This window comes from Scyliorhinus torazame, chromosome 5 (assembly GCF_047496885.1).
Source record: "Scyliorhinus torazame isolate Kashiwa2021f chromosome 5, sScyTor2.1, whole genome shotgun sequence".
Lineage (NCBI taxonomy): Eukaryota > Metazoa > Chordata > Chondrichthyes > Carcharhiniformes > Scyliorhinidae > Scyliorhinus > Scyliorhinus torazame.
Genome location: NC_092711.1, coordinates 303,171,321 through 303,198,796, shown reverse-complemented (window position 1 = coordinate 303,198,796; position 27,476 = coordinate 303,171,321). Strand labels below are relative to the sequence as shown.

At 45.0% G+C, this 27,476-nt stretch overlaps 2 protein-coding genes and 1 long non-coding RNA gene across 4 annotated transcripts in view; 1 reads left to right on the top strand and 2 right to left on the bottom strand.

Moving 5' to 3' along the window:
• LOC140421268 (A-kinase anchor protein 17B-like) overlaps positions 1–12,902 on the bottom strand; it is an 80,721-nt gene extending 67,819 nt beyond the window's left edge. Inside the window, exon 1 of the mRNA XM_072505853.1 lies at positions 12,781–12,902. Within this exon, the coding sequence (XP_072361954.1) occupies positions 12,781–12,802 (22 nt within the window). The 5' untranslated portion in view covers positions 12,803–12,902. The remainder of the gene's footprint in view (positions 1–12,780) is intronic.
• Positions 12,903–12,968: 66 nt separating this feature from the next.
• Positions 12,969–27,476, top strand: part of slc25a43 (solute carrier family 25 member 43) — a 55,149-nt gene continuing 40,641 nt past the window's right edge. For both annotated transcript variants that reach the window (XM_072505857.1, XM_072505856.1), the window contains exons 1-2: positions 12,969–13,328; positions 23,235–23,476. In XM_072505857.1, the coding sequence (XP_072361958.1) occupies positions 13,057–13,328; positions 23,235–23,476 (514 nt within the window). In that variant the 5' untranslated portion in view covers positions 12,969–13,056. The remainder of the gene's footprint in view (positions 13,329–23,234; positions 23,477–27,476) is intronic.
• LOC140421270 (uncharacterized) overlaps positions 23,272–27,476 on the bottom strand; it is a 41,346-nt gene continuing 37,141 nt past the window's right edge. Inside the window, exons 2-4 of the long non-coding RNA XR_011946706.1 lie at positions 26,791–26,857; positions 24,855–24,943; positions 23,272–24,171 (exon numbers count right to left, since the gene is read on the bottom strand). This is a non-coding gene — a long non-coding RNA (uncharacterized lncRNA). The remainder of the gene's footprint in view (positions 24,172–24,854; positions 24,944–26,790; positions 26,858–27,476) is intronic.

Genomic DNA, 27,476 nt, shown 5'->3' with positions numbered 1-27,476 from the left:
AGTATGTAAAGAGAAAGAGACAGGTGAAGACAAATGCGGGTCCCTTACAGTCCAAATCGGGAGCAAACGAGTAAATGGCAGAGTAATTAAACAAACACTTTCGTCTTCACATTCTGTCTTCACGGAGGAAGACACAAAACATTTCCCAGAAATTGTGAGAACCAAGGGTCTGGTGAGAAGGAGGAATTGAAGGAAATTAGAACTATTAAAGAAATAGTGCTGGAGAAATTAATGGGCTTGTAAGTTGAGAAATCCCCAGAGCCTGATAATCTACATCCCTGAGTACAATGGATGTATTGGTTGTCACCTTCAAAAATTCTGTAGATTCTGGAACGGTCCCGGCAGATTGGAGGGTGGAAAATGTGACCCCACTATTTAAAAAAGGAGAGAGGGAGAACATACGGAATTACAGACCGATTAGCCTCACATCTGTAGTAGGGAAAATGCTCGAGTCTATAATGAAGGATGTAATAACAGGATACCTGGAAAGTATCTGTGGGATGAGCCAAATTCAACATGGATTTATGAAAGGGAAATCTTTTTCACAAACTTACTGGAGTTTTTTGAGGATGCAACGAGCAGAATAGATGAGGGAGAACCAATGGATGTGGTGTACTTGGATTTTCAGAAAGCTTTTGATAAAGCCCTACATAAGAGGTTAGTGTATGAAATTAAAGCACACGGGATTGGGGGTTAATAGATTGGCATGGACTGAGAACTGGTTAGCAGATAGGAAACAGAGAGTAGGAATAAATGGGTCTTTTTTGGAGTGGCAAGTGGTGACTAGTCAGGTCTCAGAGGGATCAGTGCTTGGGCCCCAGCTATTCGCAATGTCCATCAATGATTTGGATGAAGGAATCAAATTTAATTTATCCAAGTTTGTTGATGATACCAAACGTGGTGATAATGTGAGCATGTTAAGCTTCAAAGTGATTTAGATAAATTGAGTGAGTGGCAAATACATGGCAGGTGCAGTATAACGTGGATGCGTGTGAGGCCTTGGTAGGGTGCTCTTTTAGAGGGTCAGTACAGACTCAATTGGCTGAATGGCCTCCTTCTGCACTGTAGGGATTCTATGGTCAGCCATGATCATATTGAATGGCAGAGCAGGCTTGAAGGGCCGAATGGCTTCCTCCTGCTCCTATTTTCTATGTTTCTATTCACTCCCTCCACCACCGACACAGTGACAGTATCCAAGGTTCCTTTTTTTTAAAAAAAGAGGACCCAATTCATTTATTCAAATTAAGGGACAATTTTAGCGTGGCCAATCCACCTATCTTTGGGTTGTGGGGGCTAAACCCACGCAAACCCCACACAGGCAGTGACCCAGAGCCGAGATCAAACCTGGGACATCGGCGCGTGAGGCAGCAGTGCTAACCACTGCGCCACCCTGCTGCCCTCACCAAGGTTCCTTACACACCATCTTCCGAACCCACGGCCACTAAAGTAAATATCGCCATAGTCCCAGAGGTCACTGATGGTGATTTAACCTGAGGGTCACCACACTTCGGACAAGGGGCAAGGTTGAGAAGGCAGAGCTGTGAGCGAGAAAATAATATATATATTAATAAAAAGATGTTCAAGGTTAAAAGTAGCACAGAGGGAGTGGAAAACCGGTAGGCAAAGGGTTAAATTGTTGGATCAGCCAGAAACCTTCAGAAAAACCTGCAGTCAGGATAATTTAATCATCTTACAGCAGTGTTCTTCAAACTCGGGGGCACGACCCACGGGTGGGTCGAGAGCGGGTGTCGGGAGGGTCGCGGAGCCGTGCTTCACGGCGCTCTCGATCGCGCAAATCCCCGCTCAGCAGCCAGCTTTTAATAACGCTGGCTGCAAGCGGCCATTAACATGTGAAAGAAATTCGGCCGCATTGCGCATGCGCACACGATTATCGGCGCACTTGCGCAGAGCAGCCGCTATTTTTTTTAAACGGTCGCAGCTTTTTGTTTTACAAGTTCGGGTTTTTAAAATTAATTTTATTAATTTCTTTTTTTTACAAGTTCGGGGGGGGGCGTTTTATTCATTTATTTTATTCTTTTTTTTTCCTCATTTATTTTATTCATTTTATTTTTTATTTTTTTTACAAGTTCGGGGGGGTTTTATTTGATAAAATTTTACAGGAAAGAATGCCGAACTTTGGACAGGTGGAGACTCCATAATTTCCGACACCGGAAGGCTTCACCTTCATCCTACAGGTTCCATTGGAGGAGCGTGTATGAGGGCCAAAGGGACCCAAAACCATTTTCTCCATTGTTATCAGCAGCAAACAAGGTAAGAGAAAATGGTGGGTCGCGCAGGTCGGCCAGCGTGGGTCGCGCAGGTCGGCCAGCGTGGGTCGCGAAGGTCGGCCGGGTTGGGTCCGGAAGGTTAGCCAGTTGGTAAAAATGGTTCCCTGGAAAAAAGGTTTGAAGAACACTGTCTTACAGGACATTCTCTGGGGCTGGTTTAGCACAGTGGTCTAAACAGCTGGCTTGTAATGCAGAACAATGCCAGCAGCGCGGGTTCAATTCCCAAACCGGACCCCCCGAACAGGCGCCGGAATGTGGCGACTAGGGGCGTTTCACAGTAGCCTCATTGAAGCCTAGTTGTGACAATAAGCGATTATTATTATTATAATGGAGAATCCACATCACTCCCCTTGTCTGCAGGAGTTTCATTGTTCTACCCAGAGCAGGGAATACAAACCCATTAACGCCTCAGCAAGGACTAACGGCATTATTTCAGGTTAAGGGGAACATTCTGAACATCTGGTAACTTGCAAAAACCCATTGTATGAGTAAATTGGTTTCCCATTAAGGGGCTCAGAAAACATCTCTACCGATACCTCCTGATCAGATTGTATTGTATGAAATTGATCGATGACATCAATGCTTACCTGTAACTGTGAACAAACTTGAAATATATGTGCATGAAATCCCTGTAAGTTTCAGAACAGACAGATGTGAGCTGAAGGCAGCAGCAGCTCCTAGTTCTCCTGTTGTGCACACAACCATTTTTCAAATAAGCAAAAGTTTTACCAACACCACGGGTCGCAAACAGACTCTGAGCATTTCTTCCCTCCGACAGGGGCCTTCATGAATAACGGGAATTGAACCCGTGCAGCTGCCGTCACTCCGCAGCACAGACCAGCCATCCAGCAAACTGAGCTAACCGCCTCCCTTCCACAACCATTTGGAAGGACAAGGGCAGCGGACACATGGAAAGACCACCACCTGCAAGTTCCCCTCCAAGCCACATACCATCCTAAGTTGGAAAAATATCACTGTTCCTTCACTCTCACTGGGTCAAAACCCTGGAAATCTCTCCAGAACAGCACAGTGGGTGTACCTACACCACAGGGACTGCAGCGGTTCAAGAAGGCAGCTCACCACCACCTATTCAAGGGTAATTAGGGATGGGTAATAAATGCTGGCCTAGCCAACGAAGCCTGCATCCCATAAATGAATAAAAAACAATTATTATTATTCAAATTATTATTCTACCCAACACTTTCAGTACGGTTTGGGCTTGGAAGACTCTCCGTACTGGTGAACAGAATATGTTCCCTCTCGAGAGCCACCCAAATACAGATAAGACTGAGGTACAGAGACAGACAGCCAGACCATTCCCCCACCTCACTGCCCCCTGTCGCTGACTCCTGTGGGACCCACAGATTGCTGTTTTAGTCAAGCCCATGAGACAATCCTTCAATTTATCCAACCTCTCTCCCAACTGGACACCCATAACAGAATGGGGCTAAAATGTAGCCAAACATTGAGGAACTGCCCTGTCAGGCGGCACGGTGGCACCGTGGTTAGCACTGCTGCCCCACAGTGCCAGGGACTCGGGGTCGATTCCCGGCTCGGGGTGACTGTCTGTGCGGAGTCTGCACATTCTCCCCATGTCTGTGTGGGTTTCCTCCGGGTACCGTTCCCGCCCACAGTGCAAAGATGTGCAGGTTAGGTAGACTGACCATGTTAAATTGGGGTGGTGGCGCGGAATGAGGTGGGGTCATTCAGAGGGTCGGTGCAGACTCAGTGGGCCAAATGACCTCTTTCTGCTCTGTAGGGATTCTATGATTGTAGACCTGGACTCTCAGATGGGACACATACTCAGACTGAGGTGGCTCACATTCCATGAAACAGGAACGGACAAAGAAACACGTGGCCTGGGAGCCCATGAATTGGCTTTAAAAGCAGCTGCACAGGACTGTTCCATGCAACACTCTTCACCCAGATCCTCAATGGAACAGTGGAGGACTCTGCAGTGAAGGGCCCCACTTCTTCCAGAGGTGGCCTACCGAGGTGCATCTAAAAAATGGGACCGAACCTGGGGCATTCCCGGATGGTGAGATGGAACATCAGGACACATCCATGCAGCAGACGAGGGCAATGGAGTGCAGAGTGGAGCAGGAAAGGCCGTACAGGAACCGCCTCGGTGCACTGACGATATACCGGTGCTGATTTACCCTGAGGATCACCACACCTCAGCAAGGGGCAAGATTGAGAGGTTGAGGGGGTGGGGGGGGGGGGGACTTCATGAATAACGTCAGCCGGTACGGGAATTGAACCCGTGCTGCTGGCCTTGCTCTGTATCATGAACCAGCTGTCTAGCCCACTGAGCTGAACCAGCTTCCCAATCTGAAACAAAATGTGAAATCTTTAAAATTCCATTTTCCACACTGTTTCAGAAAGACATTAGTACCCGGCAGAATTTCAGCTTTAGTTTTTAGGTGATTGTCACCTTTCGCGACCCTCCTTGTCTTCCATCGTTCTCTAGCTGACTGATATTGCCCTGGTACAGTTCACCAGCAGCACTCGGAGGTGGTCTGCCTTCTATTTGAGGTCTCCATCGAGAAGGCATTATGATCACACATCATATGGGCACAGGCCCACATCCTATTAGTCCTGCCTGAGGGACTGCTGCACTGTCAGAGGAGCTGAATTACAGATGAAATGCGAAACTGAGGTTCTGTCTGCCATTTCAGGTGGACATTATAGATCAATGGCATTGTTTCAAAGAAAAGCAAAGGGGCTCTGTTCAATATTTAACCTCAAACAAAATCACAAACAGAATTATCGTGTTGCTGTTTGCTGGATCTTGCTGTGCACAAACTGGCTGCCAAATTTCCTTTATTACAACAGTGACTATCCTTCACCAGTACCTCATTGACTGTAAAGTGCTTTGGGGCACCCTGAGGTGAAGGGAGGCTTGAGATAAATGCAAGTCTTTAGTTTTTCCTTCGCCGTCCACATGGCAGCGCAAACTTTTATTTTCTGCAAACCAGTGGTGCCAGTGGTGCCTCCGTTGGGAGTACGTTTACCTCGGAGTTAGAATGTTCCGAGTTCAGATCCCTCTCCGGAAACACTGGCTGGGTGTGAGCTGGTGTATAGATCAGGCTCTCTGGCCATGCTGGTAACATGCTCCTCATACTCACGACCACCCCCCCCCCCCCCCCCCCCCCCCCCGCCCCCGTTAATTTGCCGAGGATGTGTGAGTGTCTGGAAGTGTACGCTGCTATGTCCTCTAAAGACATTAATCAGGGAAGATGTTCTAACTCCAGGTGGGCGGAATCTTTGCTGGAAAAGCTGCAGCCTTTGCCTGGAACACCAACTACCTCCAGTGTCTAATAGTCAACCTACTGAGGAAGCCTGGATGGCAAACGAATAAGAGCTGATGGTCAAAGTCCTGCTTGACTAGAGTGCAGGAGAAGGCTGCTCCGAGTGCTGCCGTACAGGGAACAACTGATTACAAACAAACTACAGTCACAGTTCTGAATCTCTCAGTTAGGGAGTGTAGCCATCTCAGATGGCCACCTGCAAAGGACCATGGGAATTATGGCCAACCCAGGACTCAGACACACTCCGAGCTTGTGTGTGTATTTGCAAACCAGATAGCTAGACGCGATCGAAACCCCCAGCTCGTTTGCATTCTAATGGCCCATTTCCCCAGAACAAAAGGACTGTACTCAGGTAACCGATACAGACTAACCGGCGCCACTTCCTTTGCACCAAGGTCAATGACCGCTCAGGACGCGCCCAGCCATCAAGGCACCCGCCCCTGTCGAATTATTGGGTCCAAAGCTAAGGACCGCCCCAAAGAGCGGGAAATCCCAGAGGGATAAGAAGAGACACAGCCATGTGCTCGGTCTCTCTTGGATCCGGCCTATGCCAACCCAAGTGCAGCATCACGACCAGACAGACAAGTTCAAGACCAACAATCGCTACCAGACGGATGAGCCCAGCAGAAACAGAGCCACTTCTTCCACCCAGCCACGCAAGATCCGGACAAAGGCCTTGTCCATCTGCAAAGAGCCTGTTGCCCTGAAGTTAAGTATAGGTTATTGTAGTTGTTTAGGTGTAGTTTAACTTGTAGTGTTTTGTGTTGCATGTCGAAGTAATCCTTGTGTGTAAATAAACTATCTTTGAACTTGAACTGACTAACTGGTTGTGTGGTCCTTTGATTGATATCTGGTAAAGCCTTGTGATGGTATCATTTGATACCTGGCGACTCTGAAAAGCAATATTATCATTAATAATTGCCATGTCTACTTAATTTGGCAACATTACTCCGGTGCCGAAAGAGCATCTTTATTGTTGACGCTGGTGGGATAGTATTCCACTCGTTAAAAAGAGCAACAGGAGGACGGTCAGTGCCTTCACACCCAGGTGAACATGGGGGGCACGATTGGGAAATTTATAATAATAATAATCTTTATTATTGTCACAAGTTGGCTTACATTAACACTGCAATGAAGTTACTGTGAAAATCTCTCAGTCACCACACTCCGGCACCTGTTCGGGTACACTGAGGGAGAATTCAGAATGTCCAATTCACCTAACAGCACGTCTTTCGGGACCTGTGGGAGGAAACCGGAGCATCTGGAGGATATCCATGCCTCCATTTGCAGATGACCAAAGATTGGGCGAGTTGTGGACAGTAGAGGATAGCTATAGTTTTCAAGATGATATTGATGGGTTGGTGGAGTGGGCGATAAAGAAGCAGGTGGAGATTAATAGAGAGAAGTATGAGGTCATGTATTTAGGGATGTCAAAAAGTTATAGGGAGTACACAATAAATGGGAATATAGAGGGGTAGATGAGGGCAGCATGGTGGCGTAGTGGGTTAGCTCTGCTGTCTCACGGCGCTGAGGTCCCAGGTTCGATCTCGGCTCTGGGTCACTGTCCGTGTGGAGTTTGCACATTCTCCCCGTGTTTGCGTGGGTTTCGCCCCCACAACACAAAGATGCGCAGGCTCGGTGGATTGGCCACAATAAATTGCCCCTTAATTGGAAAAAATGAAGTGGGTACTCTAAACTAAAAAAAAAAAGAGGGGTAGATGAAGTGAGAGTTCTTGGCGTACAAGTACATAGGTCCCTAAAGACAGCAGTTCAAGTAGACAAGGTTGTGAAGAAAGCATATGGAATGCTGTTCTTCATTAGCAGAGAAATAGAATATAAAAGTAAGAATATTATGTTGGAATTGTATAAAACACTGCTGAGGCCAAAACTGGAGTATTGTGTGCAGTTCTGGTCACCACGTTACAGGAAGGACGTTCTTGCTCTGGAGCGAGTGCAGGGGAGGTTGACAAGAATGTTGCCAGGGTTAGAAAAGTGTAGCTAAGAGGAGAGATTGGATAAGCTGGGGTTATTTTCCTGGGGACAAAGAAGGCTGAGGGGTGACTTGAAATGAAAGGAAAATTAAATGAAATGAAAATGAAATGAAAATTCAACTTAATTGAGGTGTGCAAAATTATGAGGAGAATAGAGAGTGGACAGGATGAAATTGTTTACTTTGGTGGAGAATTCTAGAACCAGGGGACATAGAGATAAGTGGCAGAAGGTGTAGAGGGGACATGTGGGAGAACATTTTTTAGGCAGGGGGTAGTGAGATTCAGGAATTCACTGCCCAAGTTGGTGGTGGAGGCAGAGACCCTAAACTGCACCTTAAGTGCTGTAAGTGCAGAGCTATGGATCGGGTGCAGGATTAGAGAGGGCACCAGGGTCTCTTCAGGCTGGCATGGGAAAGATGGACTGAATGATTGATTGATTGATATTTATTGTCACATCTACCGAAGTACAGTGAAAAGTATTTTTGTGCGGCCAACGGAACGTACACAGTGCGTACATAGTAGACAAAAGACTTTCGACAGAGAACATTGACAATGGTGCATCAACAAATAGTGATTGGTTACAGTGTGGAACAAGGCCAAACAAGAGCTTCATAGAGCGTTGTGAATAGTGTTCTTACAGGGAACAGATCAGTCAGAGGGAGAGTCGTTGAGGAGTGTAGTAGCTGTGGGGAAGAAGCTGTTCCTATGTCTGGATTTGCAGGTCTTCAGACTTCTGTACCTTCTGCCTGATGGAAGGGTCTGGAAGAGGGCAAAGCCTGGGTGGGAGGGGTCTCTGATAATGCTGTCTGCCTTCCTGAGGCAGCGGGAGTTGTACACAGAATCAATGGGAGGATGGCAAGCTTGAGTGATACGTTGGGCTGAGCTCACCATACTCTGCAGTTTCTTGCGATCTTTGGCCGGGCGGTTGCCATACCAGGCTGTGATGCAGCTGGATAGGATGCTCTGTATCGCACATCTGTAGCAGTTTGTGAGAGTTGATGCAGACATGCCGAATTTCTTTCGCTTCCGTAGGAAGTAGAGACGTTTTTGGGCTTTCTTGCCTGTTGCATCAATATGAGTGAATCAGGACAGACTGTTGGTGATGGTGATCCCCAGGAACTTAAAGTTATCGACCATCTCTACTTCGGAGCCATTGATGTAGACGGGAGTGTGTGTCGTGCTATGCTTCCTGAAGTCGATGATCAGTTCCTTGGTCTTTCCAGTATTTAGAGAGAATTTGTTTTCGGTACACCGTGTAACCAAGTGATCTATCTCCTTTCTGTTGGCTGATTCGTCGTTGTTTGAGATACGACTCACCAGAGTCGGATCATCATACTTATAGATTGAACTGGAGTTGAATCTCGCCACACAGTCGTGTGTGTATAGGGAGTACAGTATAGAGGATTGAGCACACATCCTTGCGGGGCTCCGGTGTTGAGGACTATTGTGGAGGAGGTGTTGTTGCCGATCCTGACAGATTGCGGTCTGTTGGTGAGGAAGTCAAGGATCCAGCTGCACAGGGAGGGGTCAAGTCCAAGGTTGCAGAGTTTGGTTATTAGTTTTGTTGGGATAATGGTGTTGAAGGCGGAGCTGTAGTCTATAAACAGCAATCTGACGTAGATGTCCTTGTTGTCGAGGTGTTCGAGAGTTGATTGTAGAGCCAGAGAGATAGCATCTGCTGTGGATCGGTTGCCGTGGTAGTTCTATGGTTTTGACTTTTCAGTTTGAAACCCTACAGAAATATTGGAGATCCACCCAAATGGTGGCTACAATCTCCTTCTACCAGATGCCTGCGTTGTGAATGTTAGCTCCTTTTCATCAGATTGCATAGTCTTGACCCAGCTTTGCAGGAGGTGCCTGTCTTTTATCAAGATCATATCAGTTTGAAACATGTTTGCCTCCAGCAGGTCTCCTCCACCAGAGGTAATGGCAATTTTAGTGGAGCTATTGCTATAATCTATACCTCTGGTCTCTATTTTGGGCAACATGTGGCTTTTGGAGCAGACTGCAAGGGGGACTAGAGTCAGCAATGTACTGTTTGTTAGTGCAGTGTCTCTGGACTGGGAGGATAATTAGAGTCAGCAATGAACTGGCTGTTGATTCAGAGGTCCCTGGGCTGGGAGGGGAATTAGAGTCAGCAATGCACTGGCTGTTGGTGCAGAGGTCTCTGGGCTGGGGGGTAATTAGAGTCAGCAATGTACTGGATGGTGATAGAGCCAGCTGGGTGTCACTGAATACATTGGATTGGTGCATCAGATGTGGGATCTCCCCCTCAACACTCGTGCAGGGCACCCCAGCCCGATCGCCCCTGTGCAAAAAATGCAGTTTGACGCCTTGCTAGTGCCAACCTCAGTGCCCCTGCCAGCTGGCAGTGCCACACTGGCACTCAGGTGGCACTGCCATGGTGGCAGACTGGCAGTGTCAGGGTGCCCAGGTGGCACCAGCATTGCCAGGGTAACCCTCTGCCCAAAGGGCATGCACCCGTGGGCCTCCGATCCCCTGGATACACCGGGGGAGAATTCAGAATGTTCAATTCACTCAACCAGCAGGGCTTTCGGGGCTTTGTGGGAGGAAACCGGAGCACCCAGAGGAAACTCATGCAGGCACGGGGAGAACATGCAGACTTTGCAGAGACAGTGACCCAAGCCAGGAATCGAACCCGGGACCCTGGCGCTATGAAACAACAGTGCTAACCACTGTGCCACCGTAACTATCGACGGGGTAGAATTGACCAACCTTTCTTTGAAACCAATGGCATTGGTTCTTTACATTAATCCAGAGAGGGCAGACTTGGTTTACTGCCACATCGATAGTACGTACAATCCCGAAGCTTCAGGCCTCGATATTGTGCTTAAATATGTGGAGAGGGGTTTGTACGCAGAAGGTTCTGACTCAGAGACGTGCGTGACATTACAGAGCCATTACAGTTAACCACTGTAATCAAGGTCAGGAATCTTAATTCACATCTTCTGGAGATAGGATTGCCAACTGTGATTAAATATATATCACATGATTCGTGCCCCCATTCCAGCCATTAGTTGGCCAACAGATCCATCTTTGTGACAGATGGCCTTCCTACATTTATTACAAGGTAAATCTAGGTGTACTATTCGATAGCAAGCAGAGAATGGTTTTGAATCATCGACCTCTGGATTGCGGGCCCAGCACGATTCCGCGGCGGCATTCTACTTAGCGCCCCCAAAAAACTTACGACCTAAAAAACTTACTACCCAATCAGTCAAACAACCGTTTTCAATATATTTGTATCTGGTAATGAGAAACATTCAAAGAAAATGTCACAAAGAGCATTTTTTGTCCTTATGATATTTCTCCAGGGTTACACACAGCAGTGTCTTAGAGATTAATCTTCAATTCCTGGAGACTCCAGGCCAATCCTGGAGGGTTGGCAAACCTGGACTGGAGATGACTGGACTGGAGATTGCTTCACAGCTCCAGGGTCCCAGGTTCGATTCCGGCTTGGGTCACTGTCTGTGCAGAGTCTGCACATCCTCCCAGTGTGTGCGTGGGTTTCCTCCGGGTGCTCCGGTTTCCTCCCACAGTCCAAAGATGTGCAGGTTAGGTGGATTGGCCATGATAAATTGCCCTTAGTGTCCAAAATTGCCCTTAGTGTTGGGTGGGGTTGCTGGGTTATGGGGATAGGGTGGAGGTGTTGACCTTGGGTAGGATGCTCTTTCCAAGAGCCGGTGCAGACTCGATGGGTCGAACGGCCTACGTCTGCACTGTAAATTCCATGATGACACAGAGCCAGGGACCCGTGTTCAATTCCAGCCTTGGGTGGGTTTGCATGTTCTCCCCGTGTCTGCATGGGTTTCCTTTGGGTGCTCCGGTTTCCTCCCACAGTCCAAAGATGCGCTGGTTAGGTGGGTTTATGGGGATGGGGCGGAGGAGTGGGCCTAGGCAGGGTGCTCTTTCAGAGGGTCGGTACAGACTCAATGGACCGAATGGCCTCCTCCTGCACTGTAGGGATTCTTATAATAATAATCTTTATTGTCACAAGTAGGCTTACATTAGCACTGCAATGAAGTTAGTGTGAAAAGCCCCTAGTCGCCACACTCCACCTTGTTCGGGTATACAGAGGAAGAATTCAGAATGCCCAAATTACCTAACAGCACGTCTTTCGGGACTTGTGGGAGGAGACCGGAGCACCCGGAGGAAACCCACGCAGACACGGGGAGAATGTGCAGACTCCGCACAGACAGTGTACCCAGCGGGGAATCAAACCTGGGACCTTGGCGCTGTGAAGCAATAGTTCTTTGAGGGATTCTATGACAAGTTGATGACAAGACCAGCATTTGCATCCAATGAGCTGTATCGTGTGGCAGTTCGCTTTTGCTGGTGAAGATCTAACAGAGGGGGGCGAGAGGGGGTAATTTACATCAAAGTCCATTTTCTTTATGATGTGGAGGTGCAGGCGTTGGACTGGGGTGATTTTGCGGTGTTGATGGTAGCCATGATGTGGAGATGCCGGCATTGGACTGAGTCTGATATGCTGCAGGAAAGGATGTCCCGAAGCGTGGTACATTGGCAGGATCATGCAGACGCTGCGACAACGGTTGAACGGGCATCGCGCGACAATTGCTAGGCAGGAATGTTCCCTTCCAGTCGGGGAACGCTTCAGCAGTCAAGGACATTCAGCCTCTGATCTCCGGGTAATCGTTCTCCAAGGCGGCCTTCAGGAAGCGCGACAACGCAGAATCGCCGAGCAGAAACTTATAGCCAAGTTCCGCACACGAGTACGGCCTCAACCGGGACCTTGGATTCATGTCGCATTACATTCATCCCCCACCATCTGGCCTGGGCTTGTGAAATCCTGTCAACTGTCCTGGCTTGAGACAATTCACACCTCTTTTACCTGGGGTTACCCCTATCTCTGGATCTGTAAAGACTTAATTACCTGCAAAAATGCTTGCATTCTAAGCATTGTCCTGCATCTTTGAATTTGTCTATATATATGTTTCTGGAACCTACCTCTTCATTCACCTGTGGAAGGGGCAGTGCTCTGAAAGCTAGCGATTCGAAACAAACCTGGTGGACTTTAACCTGGTGTTGTAAGACTTATTCCCGTTTTCTTTATGGAATAGTTATTGCACCAGTGGAACAGGAGATTGTCTGTCTGAACAATTTCTACAATGTCCCAGAAACCAACACAGGGACTTTCCTTGCGGTTACCTGTAAGGTCCAGTTGATACATTTCGCTGTGCAGGCAGGAATGAGCAAACTTGCTTAGAGTCGCCGTTTCAAATAGCAGTAGAAGGGATTAGCATTTCTGCCTCCTCCTCTCCTCTCCCCACCAACAGCTGAAATACGTAAAGTGCAAACGGGCCGAGCTTTGTACGTCACCGAGTCCAGCCCCCAATTCCCCATCATCAGCGGCGGCTTCCTGCACCCATCAAGCAACCGGCCTCCGGGGCTGGCTGGCGGGCGTTGCCGCTCCGGGAGGGGAGGATGGTGCTGGGTAAGCGGGACTCCAGGATCACCTCCTGCCAGAGCCTGGGCTGCGGGGCGGTGGCCGGGCTCCTCAGCCGCTCCTTCACTTGCCCGCTGGACGTGGTCAAGGTGCTGAGCCAAGTGGGGACCTTCCACAGCAAGAGGGGATTCCTCAGCACCTTCTGGATGCTGGCCCAGGCGGAGGGGGTGCGAGCTCTGTGGAAGGGGAATTGGATCGCCTGCATGCGGCTCTTCCCGCATAGCACCGTCCAGCTGGCCGCTTACAACAAGTAAGGAAGATCATCCCCCCCCCCCCCCCCCCCAATGTCACTAGCTTGTCCATTTCACTGATGTCTATTTCAGGGAGGGAAATCTTCCGCCCTTACCCGGTCTGGCCTCAGCGTGACTCCAGACTCTACTGCCCCTCTGAAATGGTCAAGCAAGCCACTCGGTTCAGGGGCAATTAGGGATGGATAATAAACGGGAGCAATGTTTAAAAAATGGTTACAAGTTACATAGTTTGAAATTGCGACGGGGGGGGGGGGGGGGTGATCTTTATTTAACCAATTGACATGTTAATTCCCAACGAACCCAAACATACTTTTCAATTTCTGCAACTTTTTTTGTTGTTTGGAAGAATGGATTTAAATAAAAGGGAGGGTTCGAGAGACTCTGTTGCTCCAGATGGCAGCGTTTGGGAGCTGGGAGGTTAAGTCCGTTCATTGATATTTTGCCAGGGGGCCGGCTGTGTGATCACGCCTTCCCCCGCATCCAATCCCCGGCTGATTGTCGCTCAGCAGATACTGACGGACTGCAAAGAGAAACAGTTCAGCTTCCGGGTAGGGAGGACCCATTTGCAAACGGATATAAATAGACAGCGAGCTGGTGGGGTTAAAAATGAGAAGTTACGGTTCCAAATTTCGAGAGCAGCAAAAGGGTTAATGTCCCCCTCCCCTTCCTCTTTTAAAAAAAAAAATCTGCCTTCCCACACGGGCTGACGCCTCTGCTGTACACTTCCTGTCTTGTATATAACCAATTCCATCACTTGCCCATCAGCACTTCCGTGCAGTTGCATAGTTAACAACAGGCGCAGGAGGAGGCCATCCAGTATAGATCATGGTTGACCCACACTTCAATACCATTTCCCTGCCTTTGCTCCTTATCCCTTGATCCCATTGCCCAACAAAAAATTATCAATTTAGCTTTGGCAAAGAGTCACCCAGACTCCAAACGTTAAACCCCTTCTGACAGATGCGATCGGTCCTGCTGAGATTGTCCAGTATTTTCTGTTTTTGTTTCAAGATTCCAGCATCTGCTGTAATTTGCTTTTAAAAACCTATCAATTTCTGTCTTAAAAGCTTAATTTACCCCAGCAGCTGGAATCTGTTGGCGGAAGAGAATTCAACTATCTTTTGTGTGACCCAAGTATTTCCTGATTGCATTCCAGTGAGTTTTAATTCCCATTATTCTGTGCAGCCCCTACTAGAGGAATTAATCGCCCTGCCTGCCCTATCCCGTCCAGACATTGATTCAATGATTCCAGATATTTTTGCCTCTGCTACACTACTGTCAAATTTATTTCACACTTTTGATAACTCTCTCTTTTACTAGCTTGCTCCCAACTTCAACCACTATAGTTTAATTTAAAGGGATCTACTTAAAAATAATCTCTAAAAATGTTCAGCAGACAGATTTTGGGTTCTTTTTAAGTTCCAAAATATAAGGAAGGGAGAGGTTTGCTGTGCTATGTGCAAACATCAGGATGTGGATCTAATTGGGTAACTGTTTCACAGAACTGACACAGTGGCCAAATGTCCTCTCTCTGTTGAATGTATGATCAGATATGTGAAGGGAGAATCCAACCTCACAATACAATGTGGCAAAGTGGTAATTTCACTGACTAGTACTCCAGAGACCCAGGCTAATGACACGGGGCTAATTCGATGGCAGCTGGTGGAATTTAAATTCAATCAATAAATTTGTCATGTCAAGGTAGCCTCATTAATAGTGACCATGAATCTATCATGATTGTCATAAAATTGCCTCTGGTTCACTCCTATCCTTTGGGGAGGAAATCTGCTGTACTTGCCTGGTCTGGCCTACACGTGACTTGAGTGATTCTTAACTGTCCTCTGAAATGTTCAGTTCAAGGGCAATTAGGAATGGGCAGCAAATGTTTGCCAGAGACGTCTACATATCCTAAAATGATAAAGAAAATAAATACTTTTTCAGGTGATGGCCTGGATTGAAACAGCACTCTGGTGTAACAACATTACAGACACTGGAAGGCATAGGTTCAATCCCTGGTCTGTGTGAAGATAACTTCCTTGTTAGTTTCAATGCCAGGGCTGGAGAGAAACGGTTCCTGCTTAAAGTGCATTTGTGGGAGGGATGAGATTGTGCATTGCCGTTCCCTAAAATTTGACACGTAATCCAATAATGCAGGTTCCGATTTCTTACTCACCAATTTTTCCTTCATCAATTTAAGTGGTCCTCTTACCTCATGACCAAAAATTTGTTCAAAAGGACTAAATTTGGTTGACTCATTAGGTGCATCCCTAATTGCAAACAGTACGAATGGAATTCCTTTATCCCAATCCTCTGGATAATCTTGACAATAAGCCCTCAACAATGTCTTTAATGTCTGATGCCACCTTTCTAACGCTCCCTGCGATTCTGGGTGGTACGCAGTTGATTTAAATTGTTTTATTCCTAAGCTATCCATAACTTCTTTGAATAACCGCGAGGTAAAATTTGATCCTTGATCCAATTGTATTTCTGTGGGTAGTCCATATCTAGTAAAGAATTTAAGTAACTCCTCCACAATCTTTTTAGCTGTAATATTACGTAGTGGAATGACCTCTGGAAACCTAGTAGACATCCATTATAGTCAAAAGATATTGATTCCCACTTTTTGTTTTAGGAGCAGTCCTACGCAATCATTTAAGACCCTTGTAAAAGGTTCCTCAAATGCTGGACTGGGTATTAAGGGTGCTGGTTTTATCACTGCTTGAGTTTTCCTTATTGCCAAATGACCTCCCACTGGTACCTCATGTGCAACTCGCAACACTTCCTTTCTATACCCTATCAGCAATACTACTTGATGAACTTCTGCCCACTTTTCATCCGCCTGCATATGTAAAGGTCTCCATTTTCTCATCAAGACATCACTTTTACAGGAATAACACTCTAGTATACACTCAGATTCCTCTTCCGTGTATGCTTTTTGATTTTATTTCTACATCTTTTTGTTGTAACTCCACCAATTTTCCTGAACTAGAAATATCCGCCTCATCCTCCACCTGTTCTTGTTCTTTTTCAACCATCTGATCAAAAATCATTTCTGATAATTGCACTTCAACTTCATCTTCACTCTTTGATTTCTCCTCTTGTCTTAACCTGTGACTTTGCGACCTTGTTACTACACAATCTGGAAAAATCTCAGGATATTCGTCCTTCAACACTTCAGTTGTCTGATTTTCCACTGGCTTATCAACCACAGTAGGCATCACTCCCACCTGCGATCCAGCTATATCATTACCCAAGATAAACTGTATTCCTGGACAAGATAGTTTCTCTATTACTCCTACTACCACTTCACCACTGTTCACTGGACTTTCCAACCTTACCTTATATAATTGAACACTACTCCTCTCACCCGGAATTCCACATATTACCACCTTTTCTGGCAACACACTTCCCAATCTACATAACTCCTCATCTCTTACCATTAAAGATTGACTAGCTCCCGTATCTCTTAAAATTGTGACTTTACCTGCTCCTCCTGATACACATGAGTAAACTTTAACCACACAAGTAAATTCTTTAAAGACATCTGGCACCTTCTTATCAATCACCTCTTGATCAGACTGTACAATCTTTTGCACATCCTTCGCTCCACTTGGGCTTTCCTTCACCACTTTAACAAACCCCACTGTCTTATCCTGTTTTACCACATCAGCCTTCCCAGTGCTTTTCTTCAACCACCAACACTGTGACTTTACATGGCCTAGTTTATTACAGTGAAAACATTTGACATTTTTCATTTCTTCAGAAGCTTTTATTTCCAAACTGGATTTACTTAAAGGTTACTGGCAGGTACATTTATCCGATAGGGCGAAGGCGATATCAGCTTTCGTGACTCCAGATAGTATATACCAATTCAAAGTTATGCCATTTGGCATGAAAAATGCCCCAGCCACATTTCAACGGTTAACTAACATTCGTTTCAGGATTACCCAATTGTGCGGTATACATCGACGAGCTGGTAATTTTCAGCCAGACATGGAAAGAAAATTTAAAACATCTGATAGAGATATTTGATTGACTTCAGGAGGCGGGTTGGAAAATTTGGAATTTGGAAAAGCCTAAGTCACTTTCCTTGGCCATACAATCGGACAGGGTCGAATGGTCACAAGGGATGTGAAACCAACAGTTATTGAGGAGTTTCCAATACCCTCAAGACGAAGGGAAATAATGCGATTTCTTGGCATGAGTGGATTTGATCGGACATATGTGGAAAAATTTTTGTAGCGTTATTGCTCCACTGACTGACTTGCTCAAGAAGCGTAACAAATTCCAGTGGACAGCGGAGTTTCAACTGGCATTTGACGGCCTGAAAGCTGTGATAACCAATGCTCATGTGTTGGAGAATTACAAGGGACTCTGTGATCAGATTGAACGAAAATATCTGACTTTAAAGAGAAATGCCGAGGCGTAGAGAAATGGACGGATCGTGCAGAGACATTCTTGTTCAAAGAGACTGTCAGATCAAGAAGGATTTCAGTTGGAGGAAGAAAAGCAAAAAAATAATGGGCTATACCTGTTTGCATGTGTTTTTTGAAATGGAATGTCTCTTTAAGAAATGTTTGGCTGCTCATATTACTGCAGTGATGTCAGAGTGTGGGTAGAGCTGGCCGTCTGTCAGCTTTTTAGTTTCATTTTAGGCTGTTTACTGCAGGGTGTGTTTTAGTTTCGTTTTCAGTGTTGGAGCTGAAGCCAGACAGAGCAGGCGTAATGTTCATCTCTCTGCCATGAAAAGACTATCTCTTGATCATTTGGTGAATTCAGAATTATAAATGTTTTCAGTAGTGACTTTAACCTCATGTGCTTCTGTTAAAGGTTATGTTTTTTGTAAGTCTTCTGGATGTTAAAAGGACAGCGTAAGCATTATTTAGTGTTGTACTCTTTGGGGGTTGTATTTGAATTAATGGTTGCTAAGATGTTCACTCTTTGTTTTAAAAAGGTTAACTTGAGTTCATAGAATAAACATTGTTTTGCTTTTAAAAAAAAAAAAAAACTTTTCAATTTCTGCTGTACCACACCTGTAGAGTGGGCCGTGTGCGCCCCATACCACAATCTATTAACAGTTGTGAGTCAGGTGAACTCTGTGATACACTTTGGGGTTCTCTAAACCCTGGCCCATAACATAACTCATAATCATCTGCAATTTCTGCTGCTAATCCCGCAGTTTTAACCCTCTGCTCTTCCACATGGGTTCTCACTACATCAGAAATTGAACTTTTAAACTCCTCCAAAAGTATAATTTCTGAGAGCTTCAGATGTTTAGTCTATTTTCAAAGCCCTTATCCACCTGTCAAAATTACTCTGTTTGATCCTTTCAAACTCCATGTATGTTTGACCAAATTATTTCCTTAAATTTCTAAACATTTGTCTGTAGGTTTCAGGCACTAGTTCATGTGCACCTACGATGGATTTTTTCACCTCCTCATATGACTCTAAGATACCTCCTCTGATAGTGATGCAAACACTTCACTAGCCCTACCTATCAGCTTTGTTTGAATCAGTAATACCCGCATGTCCTGTGGCCATTCCATTTGTTTAGCTACCTTCTCAAAGGAAATGAAAAAGGCTTCCACCTCCTTCTCATCAAACCTTCGCAATGCTTGGACATATTTAAATAGATCCCTACCAAGCCTTCGACTATGACGCTCTTTCTCAATATCCTCATCACTATCATCCAACTGTACGTTTCCCTTTACGCCTGTCAATTTTAACTGACTGTCATGTTTCAAGGCCATTTTCTGAAGTTCAAACTCTCTCTCTTTATCTTTTTCCCTGATCTGTACCTCCCTTTCTCTTTCTTATTCCTCTCTATCTCTTTCGTATTCAAGCTGCTTTAATTCTTTCTCATGTTCCATTTGTTTAATTTGTAACTGAATTTTTGCCATTTCCAACAAGTCAAACTGTATCTTAGGCAACTTTAAATGCATAGCCACCGCCATAATTACCTCATCTTTTCGCATTTTGTCAGGTAATGTTAACTGCAATGTTTTTGCCAAATCTAACAGTCTGCTTTTAGTCTCTGTCCGTAAGGTACAGCATGTGACCGTCTCCGCCCCCAAAAACCTCACTCCCTACTTAAACTAGAATACCACACCTGAAAAGCAACCACAATATGCTCATCCCTTACTGTCTTTAAGTTCACTAATCCAATCCAATAGATAGACTTTTATCCCGGACGAGCCCCCAATTTGTTAAGGGCCAGGGTTTAGAGAACCCCAAAGTGTATCATGGCGTTCACCTGACTCACAACTTTTAATAGATTGTGGTATGGGGAGCACACAGCCCACTCTACAGGTGTGGTACAGCAGAAATGGAAAAGTATTTTTAAAGCAAAAAAATGTTTATTCTATGAACTCACGTTAACCTTTTTAAAACATACAGTGAACATCTTAGCAACCATTAATTCAAATACAACCCCCAAAGAATACAACACTATGTAATCCGTAAGCTGTCCTTTTAGCATCCAGAAGGCTTTAAAAAAAACTTTAAACAGAAGCACATCATGTTAAAGTCACTACTCCAAGCAGTTATTAGTTTTAAATCACCAAAGGATCGATTTACAGTTTTTAGATTACAGAGAGAGAGACTAATACCCCTTCTGGCTGTGACTGCGACCATGCAGCTCTAAAAACAAAACTGAAACACACCCTGCAGCAAACAGCCTAAAATGAAAGTAAAAAGCTGACAGCCCAGCTCCACCCACTCTCTGACATCACTGCAGTAATAAACACCCATTTCTTAAAGGTACACTCACATGACAACAGAGCAGACTTGATGGACCGAATGGTCTAATTCTGCTCCTATATCTATGGTCTTAAAACTAGTCAGATGACATAAAGCATCAGAAGGCAGTCTCAGTGATATGAAAAACTAACGCGTGTTACAGAATTCTAGATATGGATTTACCTGGCCACTGAGAAATTGCAGGGGGAATTAAGGGTGTATGAATAAATTTGTGTTTGGTAGCTGATAGCTGTTAGTACTAACAATGGAACTTTGATTGTTGCTTAGCTAGGGTTTTGGAACCCTGTGAAAATCATTCTCAGAAGCCTCCATGTCGAACTTGCTACTTTCCATTCTGCCACCTGGGTATTTCACCATCCAAAAACGGGTGCCAATTTAAAATCATTATTCACATTTTCAAATTCTACAACCCCCTCTCCATCTTGTGGGCTCATTCCTCATTTGTAGCACATTCCAACAGTGACTACGGTTAAGCACCCTGCTGATGGTAAATGCGAGGGTATCCCAAAACCCAGAAGGGTAACTTAGAACACCAGTTCTTAGTGATGTATATTTTCAATTTGGTATTCTGAGAGAAGAATATGTGAACTAGGGAGGGATAGTCCAGTTGTGTGAACAATTAGTAAAGAGTATTTATTAACTTAAACAAATACACGTGACAAGAAGGATTATAATACACTACAACTCCTAATTACACCGATGGCTATGCACGCCCAGTATTACATGAAGTTACCCCTTTGGTCCCCAACTACCTACGTTCCCTGAACTCTTGAGATGTCCCTTTGTTCCCAAGCAGCATCCAATATTATATACCTCTTGAGTTAAATCCTGCAGATAATTACCACGCATGGGTAATTTGGGGAACAACCGTCTTCAGTTTCAGGGATGGCAAAAGCTGTTTGGTTCAAGGTTTCAATCTTAACCAGCTGCCTGTTCAGCAATAACTTATTTTTGGGAGACTTTTTCTGCAGCTGGGTGTGGCTGTGAGGTAGCCGCTACTGTGTCTCGTCCTAATCATTGTGCTGTGGATATATCATTCTTTCCCTTTGATGTTATCCCCTTGTTATGCTAAAAGTTGGATCAACATGTAAATTTCCTTATATTTCCACTTTGAAGTTACCTCTTATATACCCCATTGTTTTCCCCAGCCACATAAGTAACCACTTCCTTTTCTCACTGACATGCTAATTCACATCTCCAAAATCTCTTCAGACAGATGCCCGTCTCAACTCCCTATTTTATTTCATCCCCATTTCATTCCTTTAATTTTAATTTCCCCAATTCTTAACATTACATTCCAAAAGTACTTCATTGCCTATAAAGCATTTTGGGACATCTTGCAGTCATGAAAGGCGCTATAGAAATGAAATACTTTAAAAAAATCTCCGTAAACTTCCCAAGTCCTACAACCCTCTACATTCCTCCAACTCTGACCTTCTGCATGTAACTGATTTTTAATTGCATCACCATTGATGGCCTAAGCTCTGAAATGCTCTCACTCACGCGCGCTCTATTTTATTTAAAGTCACTCCTTGATACATACCGATATGACCCAGCTATTGGTCATCTGCCCTAATAATGGAGTGGAGTGGCATGGTGGCACAGTGGTTAGCACTGCGGCAGGGAGCCAGTTTCAATTCCGGCCTTGAGTGACTGTCTGTGTGGAGTTTGCACATTCTCCCCATGTCTGTGTGGCTTTCTTCGAGGTGGTCCCACAGTCCAAAGATGTGCAGGTTAGGTGGATTGGCAAAGCTAAATTTCTCCTTCGTGTCCAAAGGTGGGTGGGATAGGGCGAGGGAGTGGGCGTGGGTGGAGTGCTTTTTCAGAGGGTCAGTGCAGACTTGATGGGCCGAATGGCCCCCTCCTGCACTGTAGGGATTCTATGATTCTATATCTAGCCCTGTGGCTAATTCCCATAAGTCTATGTCCTTTGATTACTGACCTTTTAGGCACTGGAAACAGTTTTTACTTATTTATCTTGTCGACACCGTTATTTATTTTGAACACCTCTATAAAATTTTCTCCTGAAAAGGGAAACCATTCCAGTTTCACTCCAGTGTCTGCATGTAACTAATGTCCCACATCACTGGTGTCATTTTAATGACCAAGGTTAGGATATCGGCTCTTAACCCAATTTATGTCAGGATACTGGACCAGGCCCCAAACAATTTGCAATTTGTAAAACTGTGAGTAAAGGATACTTCACCCCAGGAGTGATCACACTGACCAGTAGGTATCTTTTGAGTTAAAACAAACTTTAATTTAGAAATACTATCATCAAAGAACTAACTTTACAATTAACAATTAAACAGTTCTTAAAAAGAAAGAAAAGTTTTAACCCCTTCACTATAAACATTCCAACCAAGCAACCCCAATACAATTCAAATGCCATTTGTAAATAAAGTTAACAAAACAGGTTTACTTGCTGTCCTATGTGTAGAGACTTTGGAGAGAGACCCTTTCAGTAAACTGCAAATCCATCTGTCTTGTCAGACTCAAATCGTAAACTGCAGACAGACCTAGCAGCATGGTGGCGCAGTGGGTTAGCCCTTCAGCCTCATGGCACCGAGGTCCCAGGTTCGATCCCGGCTCTGGGTCACTGTCCGTGTGGAGTTTGCACATTCTCCCCGTGTTTGCGTGAGTTTCGCCCCCACAACCCAAAGATGTGCAGTCTAGTTGGATTGGCCACACTAAATTGCCCCTTAATTGGACAAATCAATTGGGTGCACTAAATATTTTTAAAAAACAAACTACAGACAGACCTGGCTCCTCCCAATTACATTCTCTATCCCACTAAGGCATCCTATGGTCTGCTTAGCTAGGATGAAACACCATCCCTCAAATTATCTATGCCCCAGGGAACTGTCCAAATATAAACAATATTCCAATAACCATCTATAAGTAAACAAGTAAATGATTAGAATTAGTAATTACAGCTTTTGTAGATACAGCCTGAGAGTTTTAACTTCGGGTTTCTAATAACATTCCTGCAATAAAATATATATAATTTCCTACATTCATCACACAGGGTTTTTAATTGTGTCACTACCTATTGATAGCAAAGATTTTTAGATGGATCAGTTTTTCAGGCTGCACAAATGACAACTGCTACCAGCATCCCTTCTGACGCGTTGTTTGTTTCCTAGGTTTGTGAGTCTCTCCATGGATGACTTTGGTCACATCTCCCATTGGAGTGCCATTGTAGCAGGAAGCCTGGCTGGGATCTTGGCTGCTATCCTGACTTACCCAGCGGAACTGATCGAGACCCGCCTGATTGTTCAGAACAGTGCAGCTCCCACCTACAGGGGGATTGTCCATACATTCTTCACTGTCTACACTAAGGAGGGATTCCTTGCACTTTATCGTGGAGCCTCACTGACAGTAATGGGTAGGTAGACTAAGACCTTCAATATAATGAGAAATGTCCTGCTTTTGTAGATTTGCTGAGAAGCAGGACGTTTTTGCTGAAGACGCTTAGTTTGGATTGGATTTGTTTATTGTCACGTTTACCGAGGTACAGTGAAAAATATTTTTCTGCAAACAGCTCAAACAGATCATTTAGTACAAGAAAAGAAAATACATAATAGGGCAACACGAGGTACACAATGTAAATACATAGACACCAGCATCGGGTGAAGCATAGTGTAGTTAATCAGGACAGTCCATAAGAGGGTCGTTTAGGTGTCTCGTAACAGCGGGGAAGAAGCTGTTTTTGAATCTGTTCGTGCGTGTTCTCAGACTTCTGTATCTCCTGCCCGATGGAAGCAGTTGGAAGAGTGAGTAAGTCGGGTGGGAGAGGTCTTTGATCCTGCTGCCCGCTTTCCCAAGGCAGCGAGAGGTGTAGATAGAGTCAATGGATGGGAAGTAACTTTGTGTGATGGACTGGGCTGTGTTCACGACTCTGAGTTTCTTGTGGTCTTGGGCAGAGCAGTTGCCATACCAGGCTGTGATGCAGCCAGATAGGATGCTTTCCTGGGTCACTGTCCGTGTGGAGTTTGCACATTCTCCCTGTGTTTACGTGGGTTTCGTCCCCACAACCCAAAAGATGTGCAAGGTAGGTGGATTGGCCACACTAAATTGCCCCTTAATTGGAAAAAAAAAAAAATTGGGTACGCTAAATTTATTTTTAAAAAAGAAGAAAGGATGCTTTCTATGGTTCATCTATAAAAGTTGGTAAGAGTCAGTGTGGACAGGCTGAATTTCCTTTGCTTCCTGAGAAGGTAAAGGCGCTGTTGTGCTTTCTTGGTGATAGCGTCGACGTGGGTGGACCAGGACAGATTCTTGGTGATGTGCACACCTAGGAATTTGAAGCTGTCAACCATCTCCCCATTGATGCAGACAGGGATGTGTACAGTATTTTGTTTCCTGAAGTTGATGTTTCACCCAATGGATATTGAACAAAACTAATGGATAGAGAACTCAACTATGTACAGATTTTCAACTGGGCGTGTTCAGGGGACTCTACAATTACCCTTTATTAATCAATTAGAAATGGGTAGTTCAGCTGAAGCTCCCACACTCTGTTACTAGCTATCAAACCCTGTTCCAAGTACAGGTGAAAACCGTATGGGTCTTGACCTTGATCCCCTCCTCTAAAAATTGATGGTCAACACTCGCTGTCAATGCGGTCACATGATGACCACTCACTTGGCCACCTGTATCTAGGCGAGGAGACGGTCTGGGTGAAAATTGATTAGAAACGTGCTTGGGGAAATAGAGTAATTGAAAGAAGAAACTAGAAGGGTCATGTTGCTGAGAATACTAACCAGCTCTGTCACTCTGGTGGGGAGGACTTTGGGTCTTGATGACTTTGTGGTCTTTAGCAAAACTGGGCGACACCACTTGAAAAGAGCTCCTGTTGAAAAGGAGAATTGGAGAGAAGTTTAAAAAATATATATTTCAGAGTTTTAGAAATGTTTACAGAAAACGCAACAAACTTTCAAAACACAAACTGGTAGAGCACAGAACAATTATTTCTGCAAATATAAGAACAGAGAAAGACAGGATGATTTCAGAACAATGATCCTTAAGAACTGGTGCCTCTAATTACACAATGGATCAGTCCAAAAATGGGGGCATGGGGGAGGGGGGGGGGAGGGGTAGAGAGCGAGATAAGGCCACACAAATAGAGTGACATAGTAAAATACACGACTTTACATATAGTGTGATCAAGATTTGCAACATGGCTCATGGAAAATCTTGCAGGAGCAGATTAGACCGAGTGCAGCCTATAAATTTGAGATAGGAATCCCACACTTTACGGAATGTATCAGACTTAGAATGGGGGATAACAGGAAGACAGAGTACTGGGCTAATGGTAAGATTCTTGGTAGTGTGGATGAGCAGAGAGATCTCGGTGTCCATGTCCATAGATCCCTGAAAGTTGCCACCCAGGTTGAGAGGGTTGTTAAGAAGGCGTATGGTGTGTTGGCTTTTATTCGGAGCCATGAGGTCGTGTTGCAGCTGTACAAAACTCTGGTGCGGCCGCATTTGGAGTATTGCGTGCATTTCTGGTCGCCGCATTATAGGAAGGATGTGGAAACATTGGAAAGGGTGCAGAGGAGATTTACCAGAATGTTGCCTGGTATGGAGGGAAGATCTTATGAGGAAAGGCTGAGGGACTTGAGGCTGTTTTCATTAGAGTGAAGAAGGTTAAGAGGTGACTTAATTGAGGCATACAAGATGATCAGAGGATTAGATAGGATGGACAGTGCAAGCCTTTTTCCTCAGATGGTGATGTCTAGCACGAGGGGACATAACTTTAAATTGAGGGGAGATAGATATAGGACCGATGTCAGAGGTAGGTTCTTTACTCTGAGAATAGTACGGGTGTGGAATGCCCTGCCTGCAGCAGTAGTGGACTCGCCAACACTAAGGGCTTTCGGATGGTCATTGGATAGACATATGGACGATAAGGGAATAGTGTAGATGGGCTTTAGAGTGGTTTCACAGGTCGGCGCAACATCGAGGGCCGAAGGGGCTGTACTGCGCTGTAATGTTTTATGTTCTATGACTATTTTATGCCAGTTTTGAAGAGAATATCACTGATCCAGGAGCAGAGGATATTTTTACGAGCTGCAAAGTTAGGATGTTGTGCAGCCTTTTTTTCATTAACATCAACAATTCTCCCATCTGGAAGACCCTGAATTAGGAACAAAGGATTGAAGCACTAAGGCCCGTCCAAATATCCTCTCAAGCTCCTTAACTACACCAGGCCAATAGGATTAAATCTTGACACCAGTCCATACGCAGTGTATATAATCACCCTCGACTCGCAGACACATTAGGCATCTCGGGGATATGGCAGGATCAAAGCTGTGTCTCAAACTCAGTCGTGATATGCAGTCTCTTGAACTGAATCTCCTTCACTCTGTTACATACCATAACTTTAATGGCATAATTCCATCTATTAGCCCATGTCTGCTCATCAATATTAGTTGCCAAGTCTCTTTCCCCAAAACTGCAAGGTACCCGATGTACTCGCACAGAATCTAGCACATAAGGTATCATAAAACTTGCTTATTAACTGTTTAGGCTCCGCAGAAGTCATGATTTTTTTTCCCACCGGAGATATAGAGGAGTCAAGATGGAGTGTAGTCTTGTTAAGGATAAAGTCTCTAAGTTGCAAATACTTCAAAAAAGAAGTGTCTAGTTGCTGACAAAGCTGCTCAAAGGAGGACAAGGACCCATCACTGAACATACCTCCAAGCCTACAAATATCTCCATCTTTCCAAGTATCGAATCCATGGTCCATAAGATTTGGGCTGTCCTGGATGGGAGAACGAGTGGAAGTCAGATTAGATCTCCCTTCTAATTGACCATCATTATTGACGTAATAATTCTAGGAGTTTTGCACCTAGCAAAACCCAACCTGAAGTCCCATAAAATAACAAGACCTGCAAAGGGTAAACCGACTGATTTGCTTCAATATCCAGCCAAATGGGGGTGGGGTCCTTCCTAACCCAGTCCCTTCTGAACTTAAGATGAGAAGCTAATTGTACAATCTAATATTTGGGACCCCAAAAGCCCACTTAGCCCTTGGGAGCTGCAGCATGGCCAACTTCAAACGAGGCTTTTCATTCCATATGAACAAGCTGATCATTCCATTGATCTCCTGCAGCAAGATTAACAACATCTGCAAGGGATATAGCAAAACATTAATCTCAATCAAAGCAACCCTACCCAGCCACAATACCGACAGTGGGGACCAGTGACATGTCATTAACTGAGGGAAATTGGGCTCATATAGTTGCTTAAAGAAAAGGGTAATTACAGCTCCCAGAAAAGTAAACCCCGACGGGGATCACTTGAGGAGGGCGGCACGGTAGCACAATAGTTAGCATTGTTGCTTCACAGTGCCAGGGTCCTGCTTGGGTCACTAAATGTGC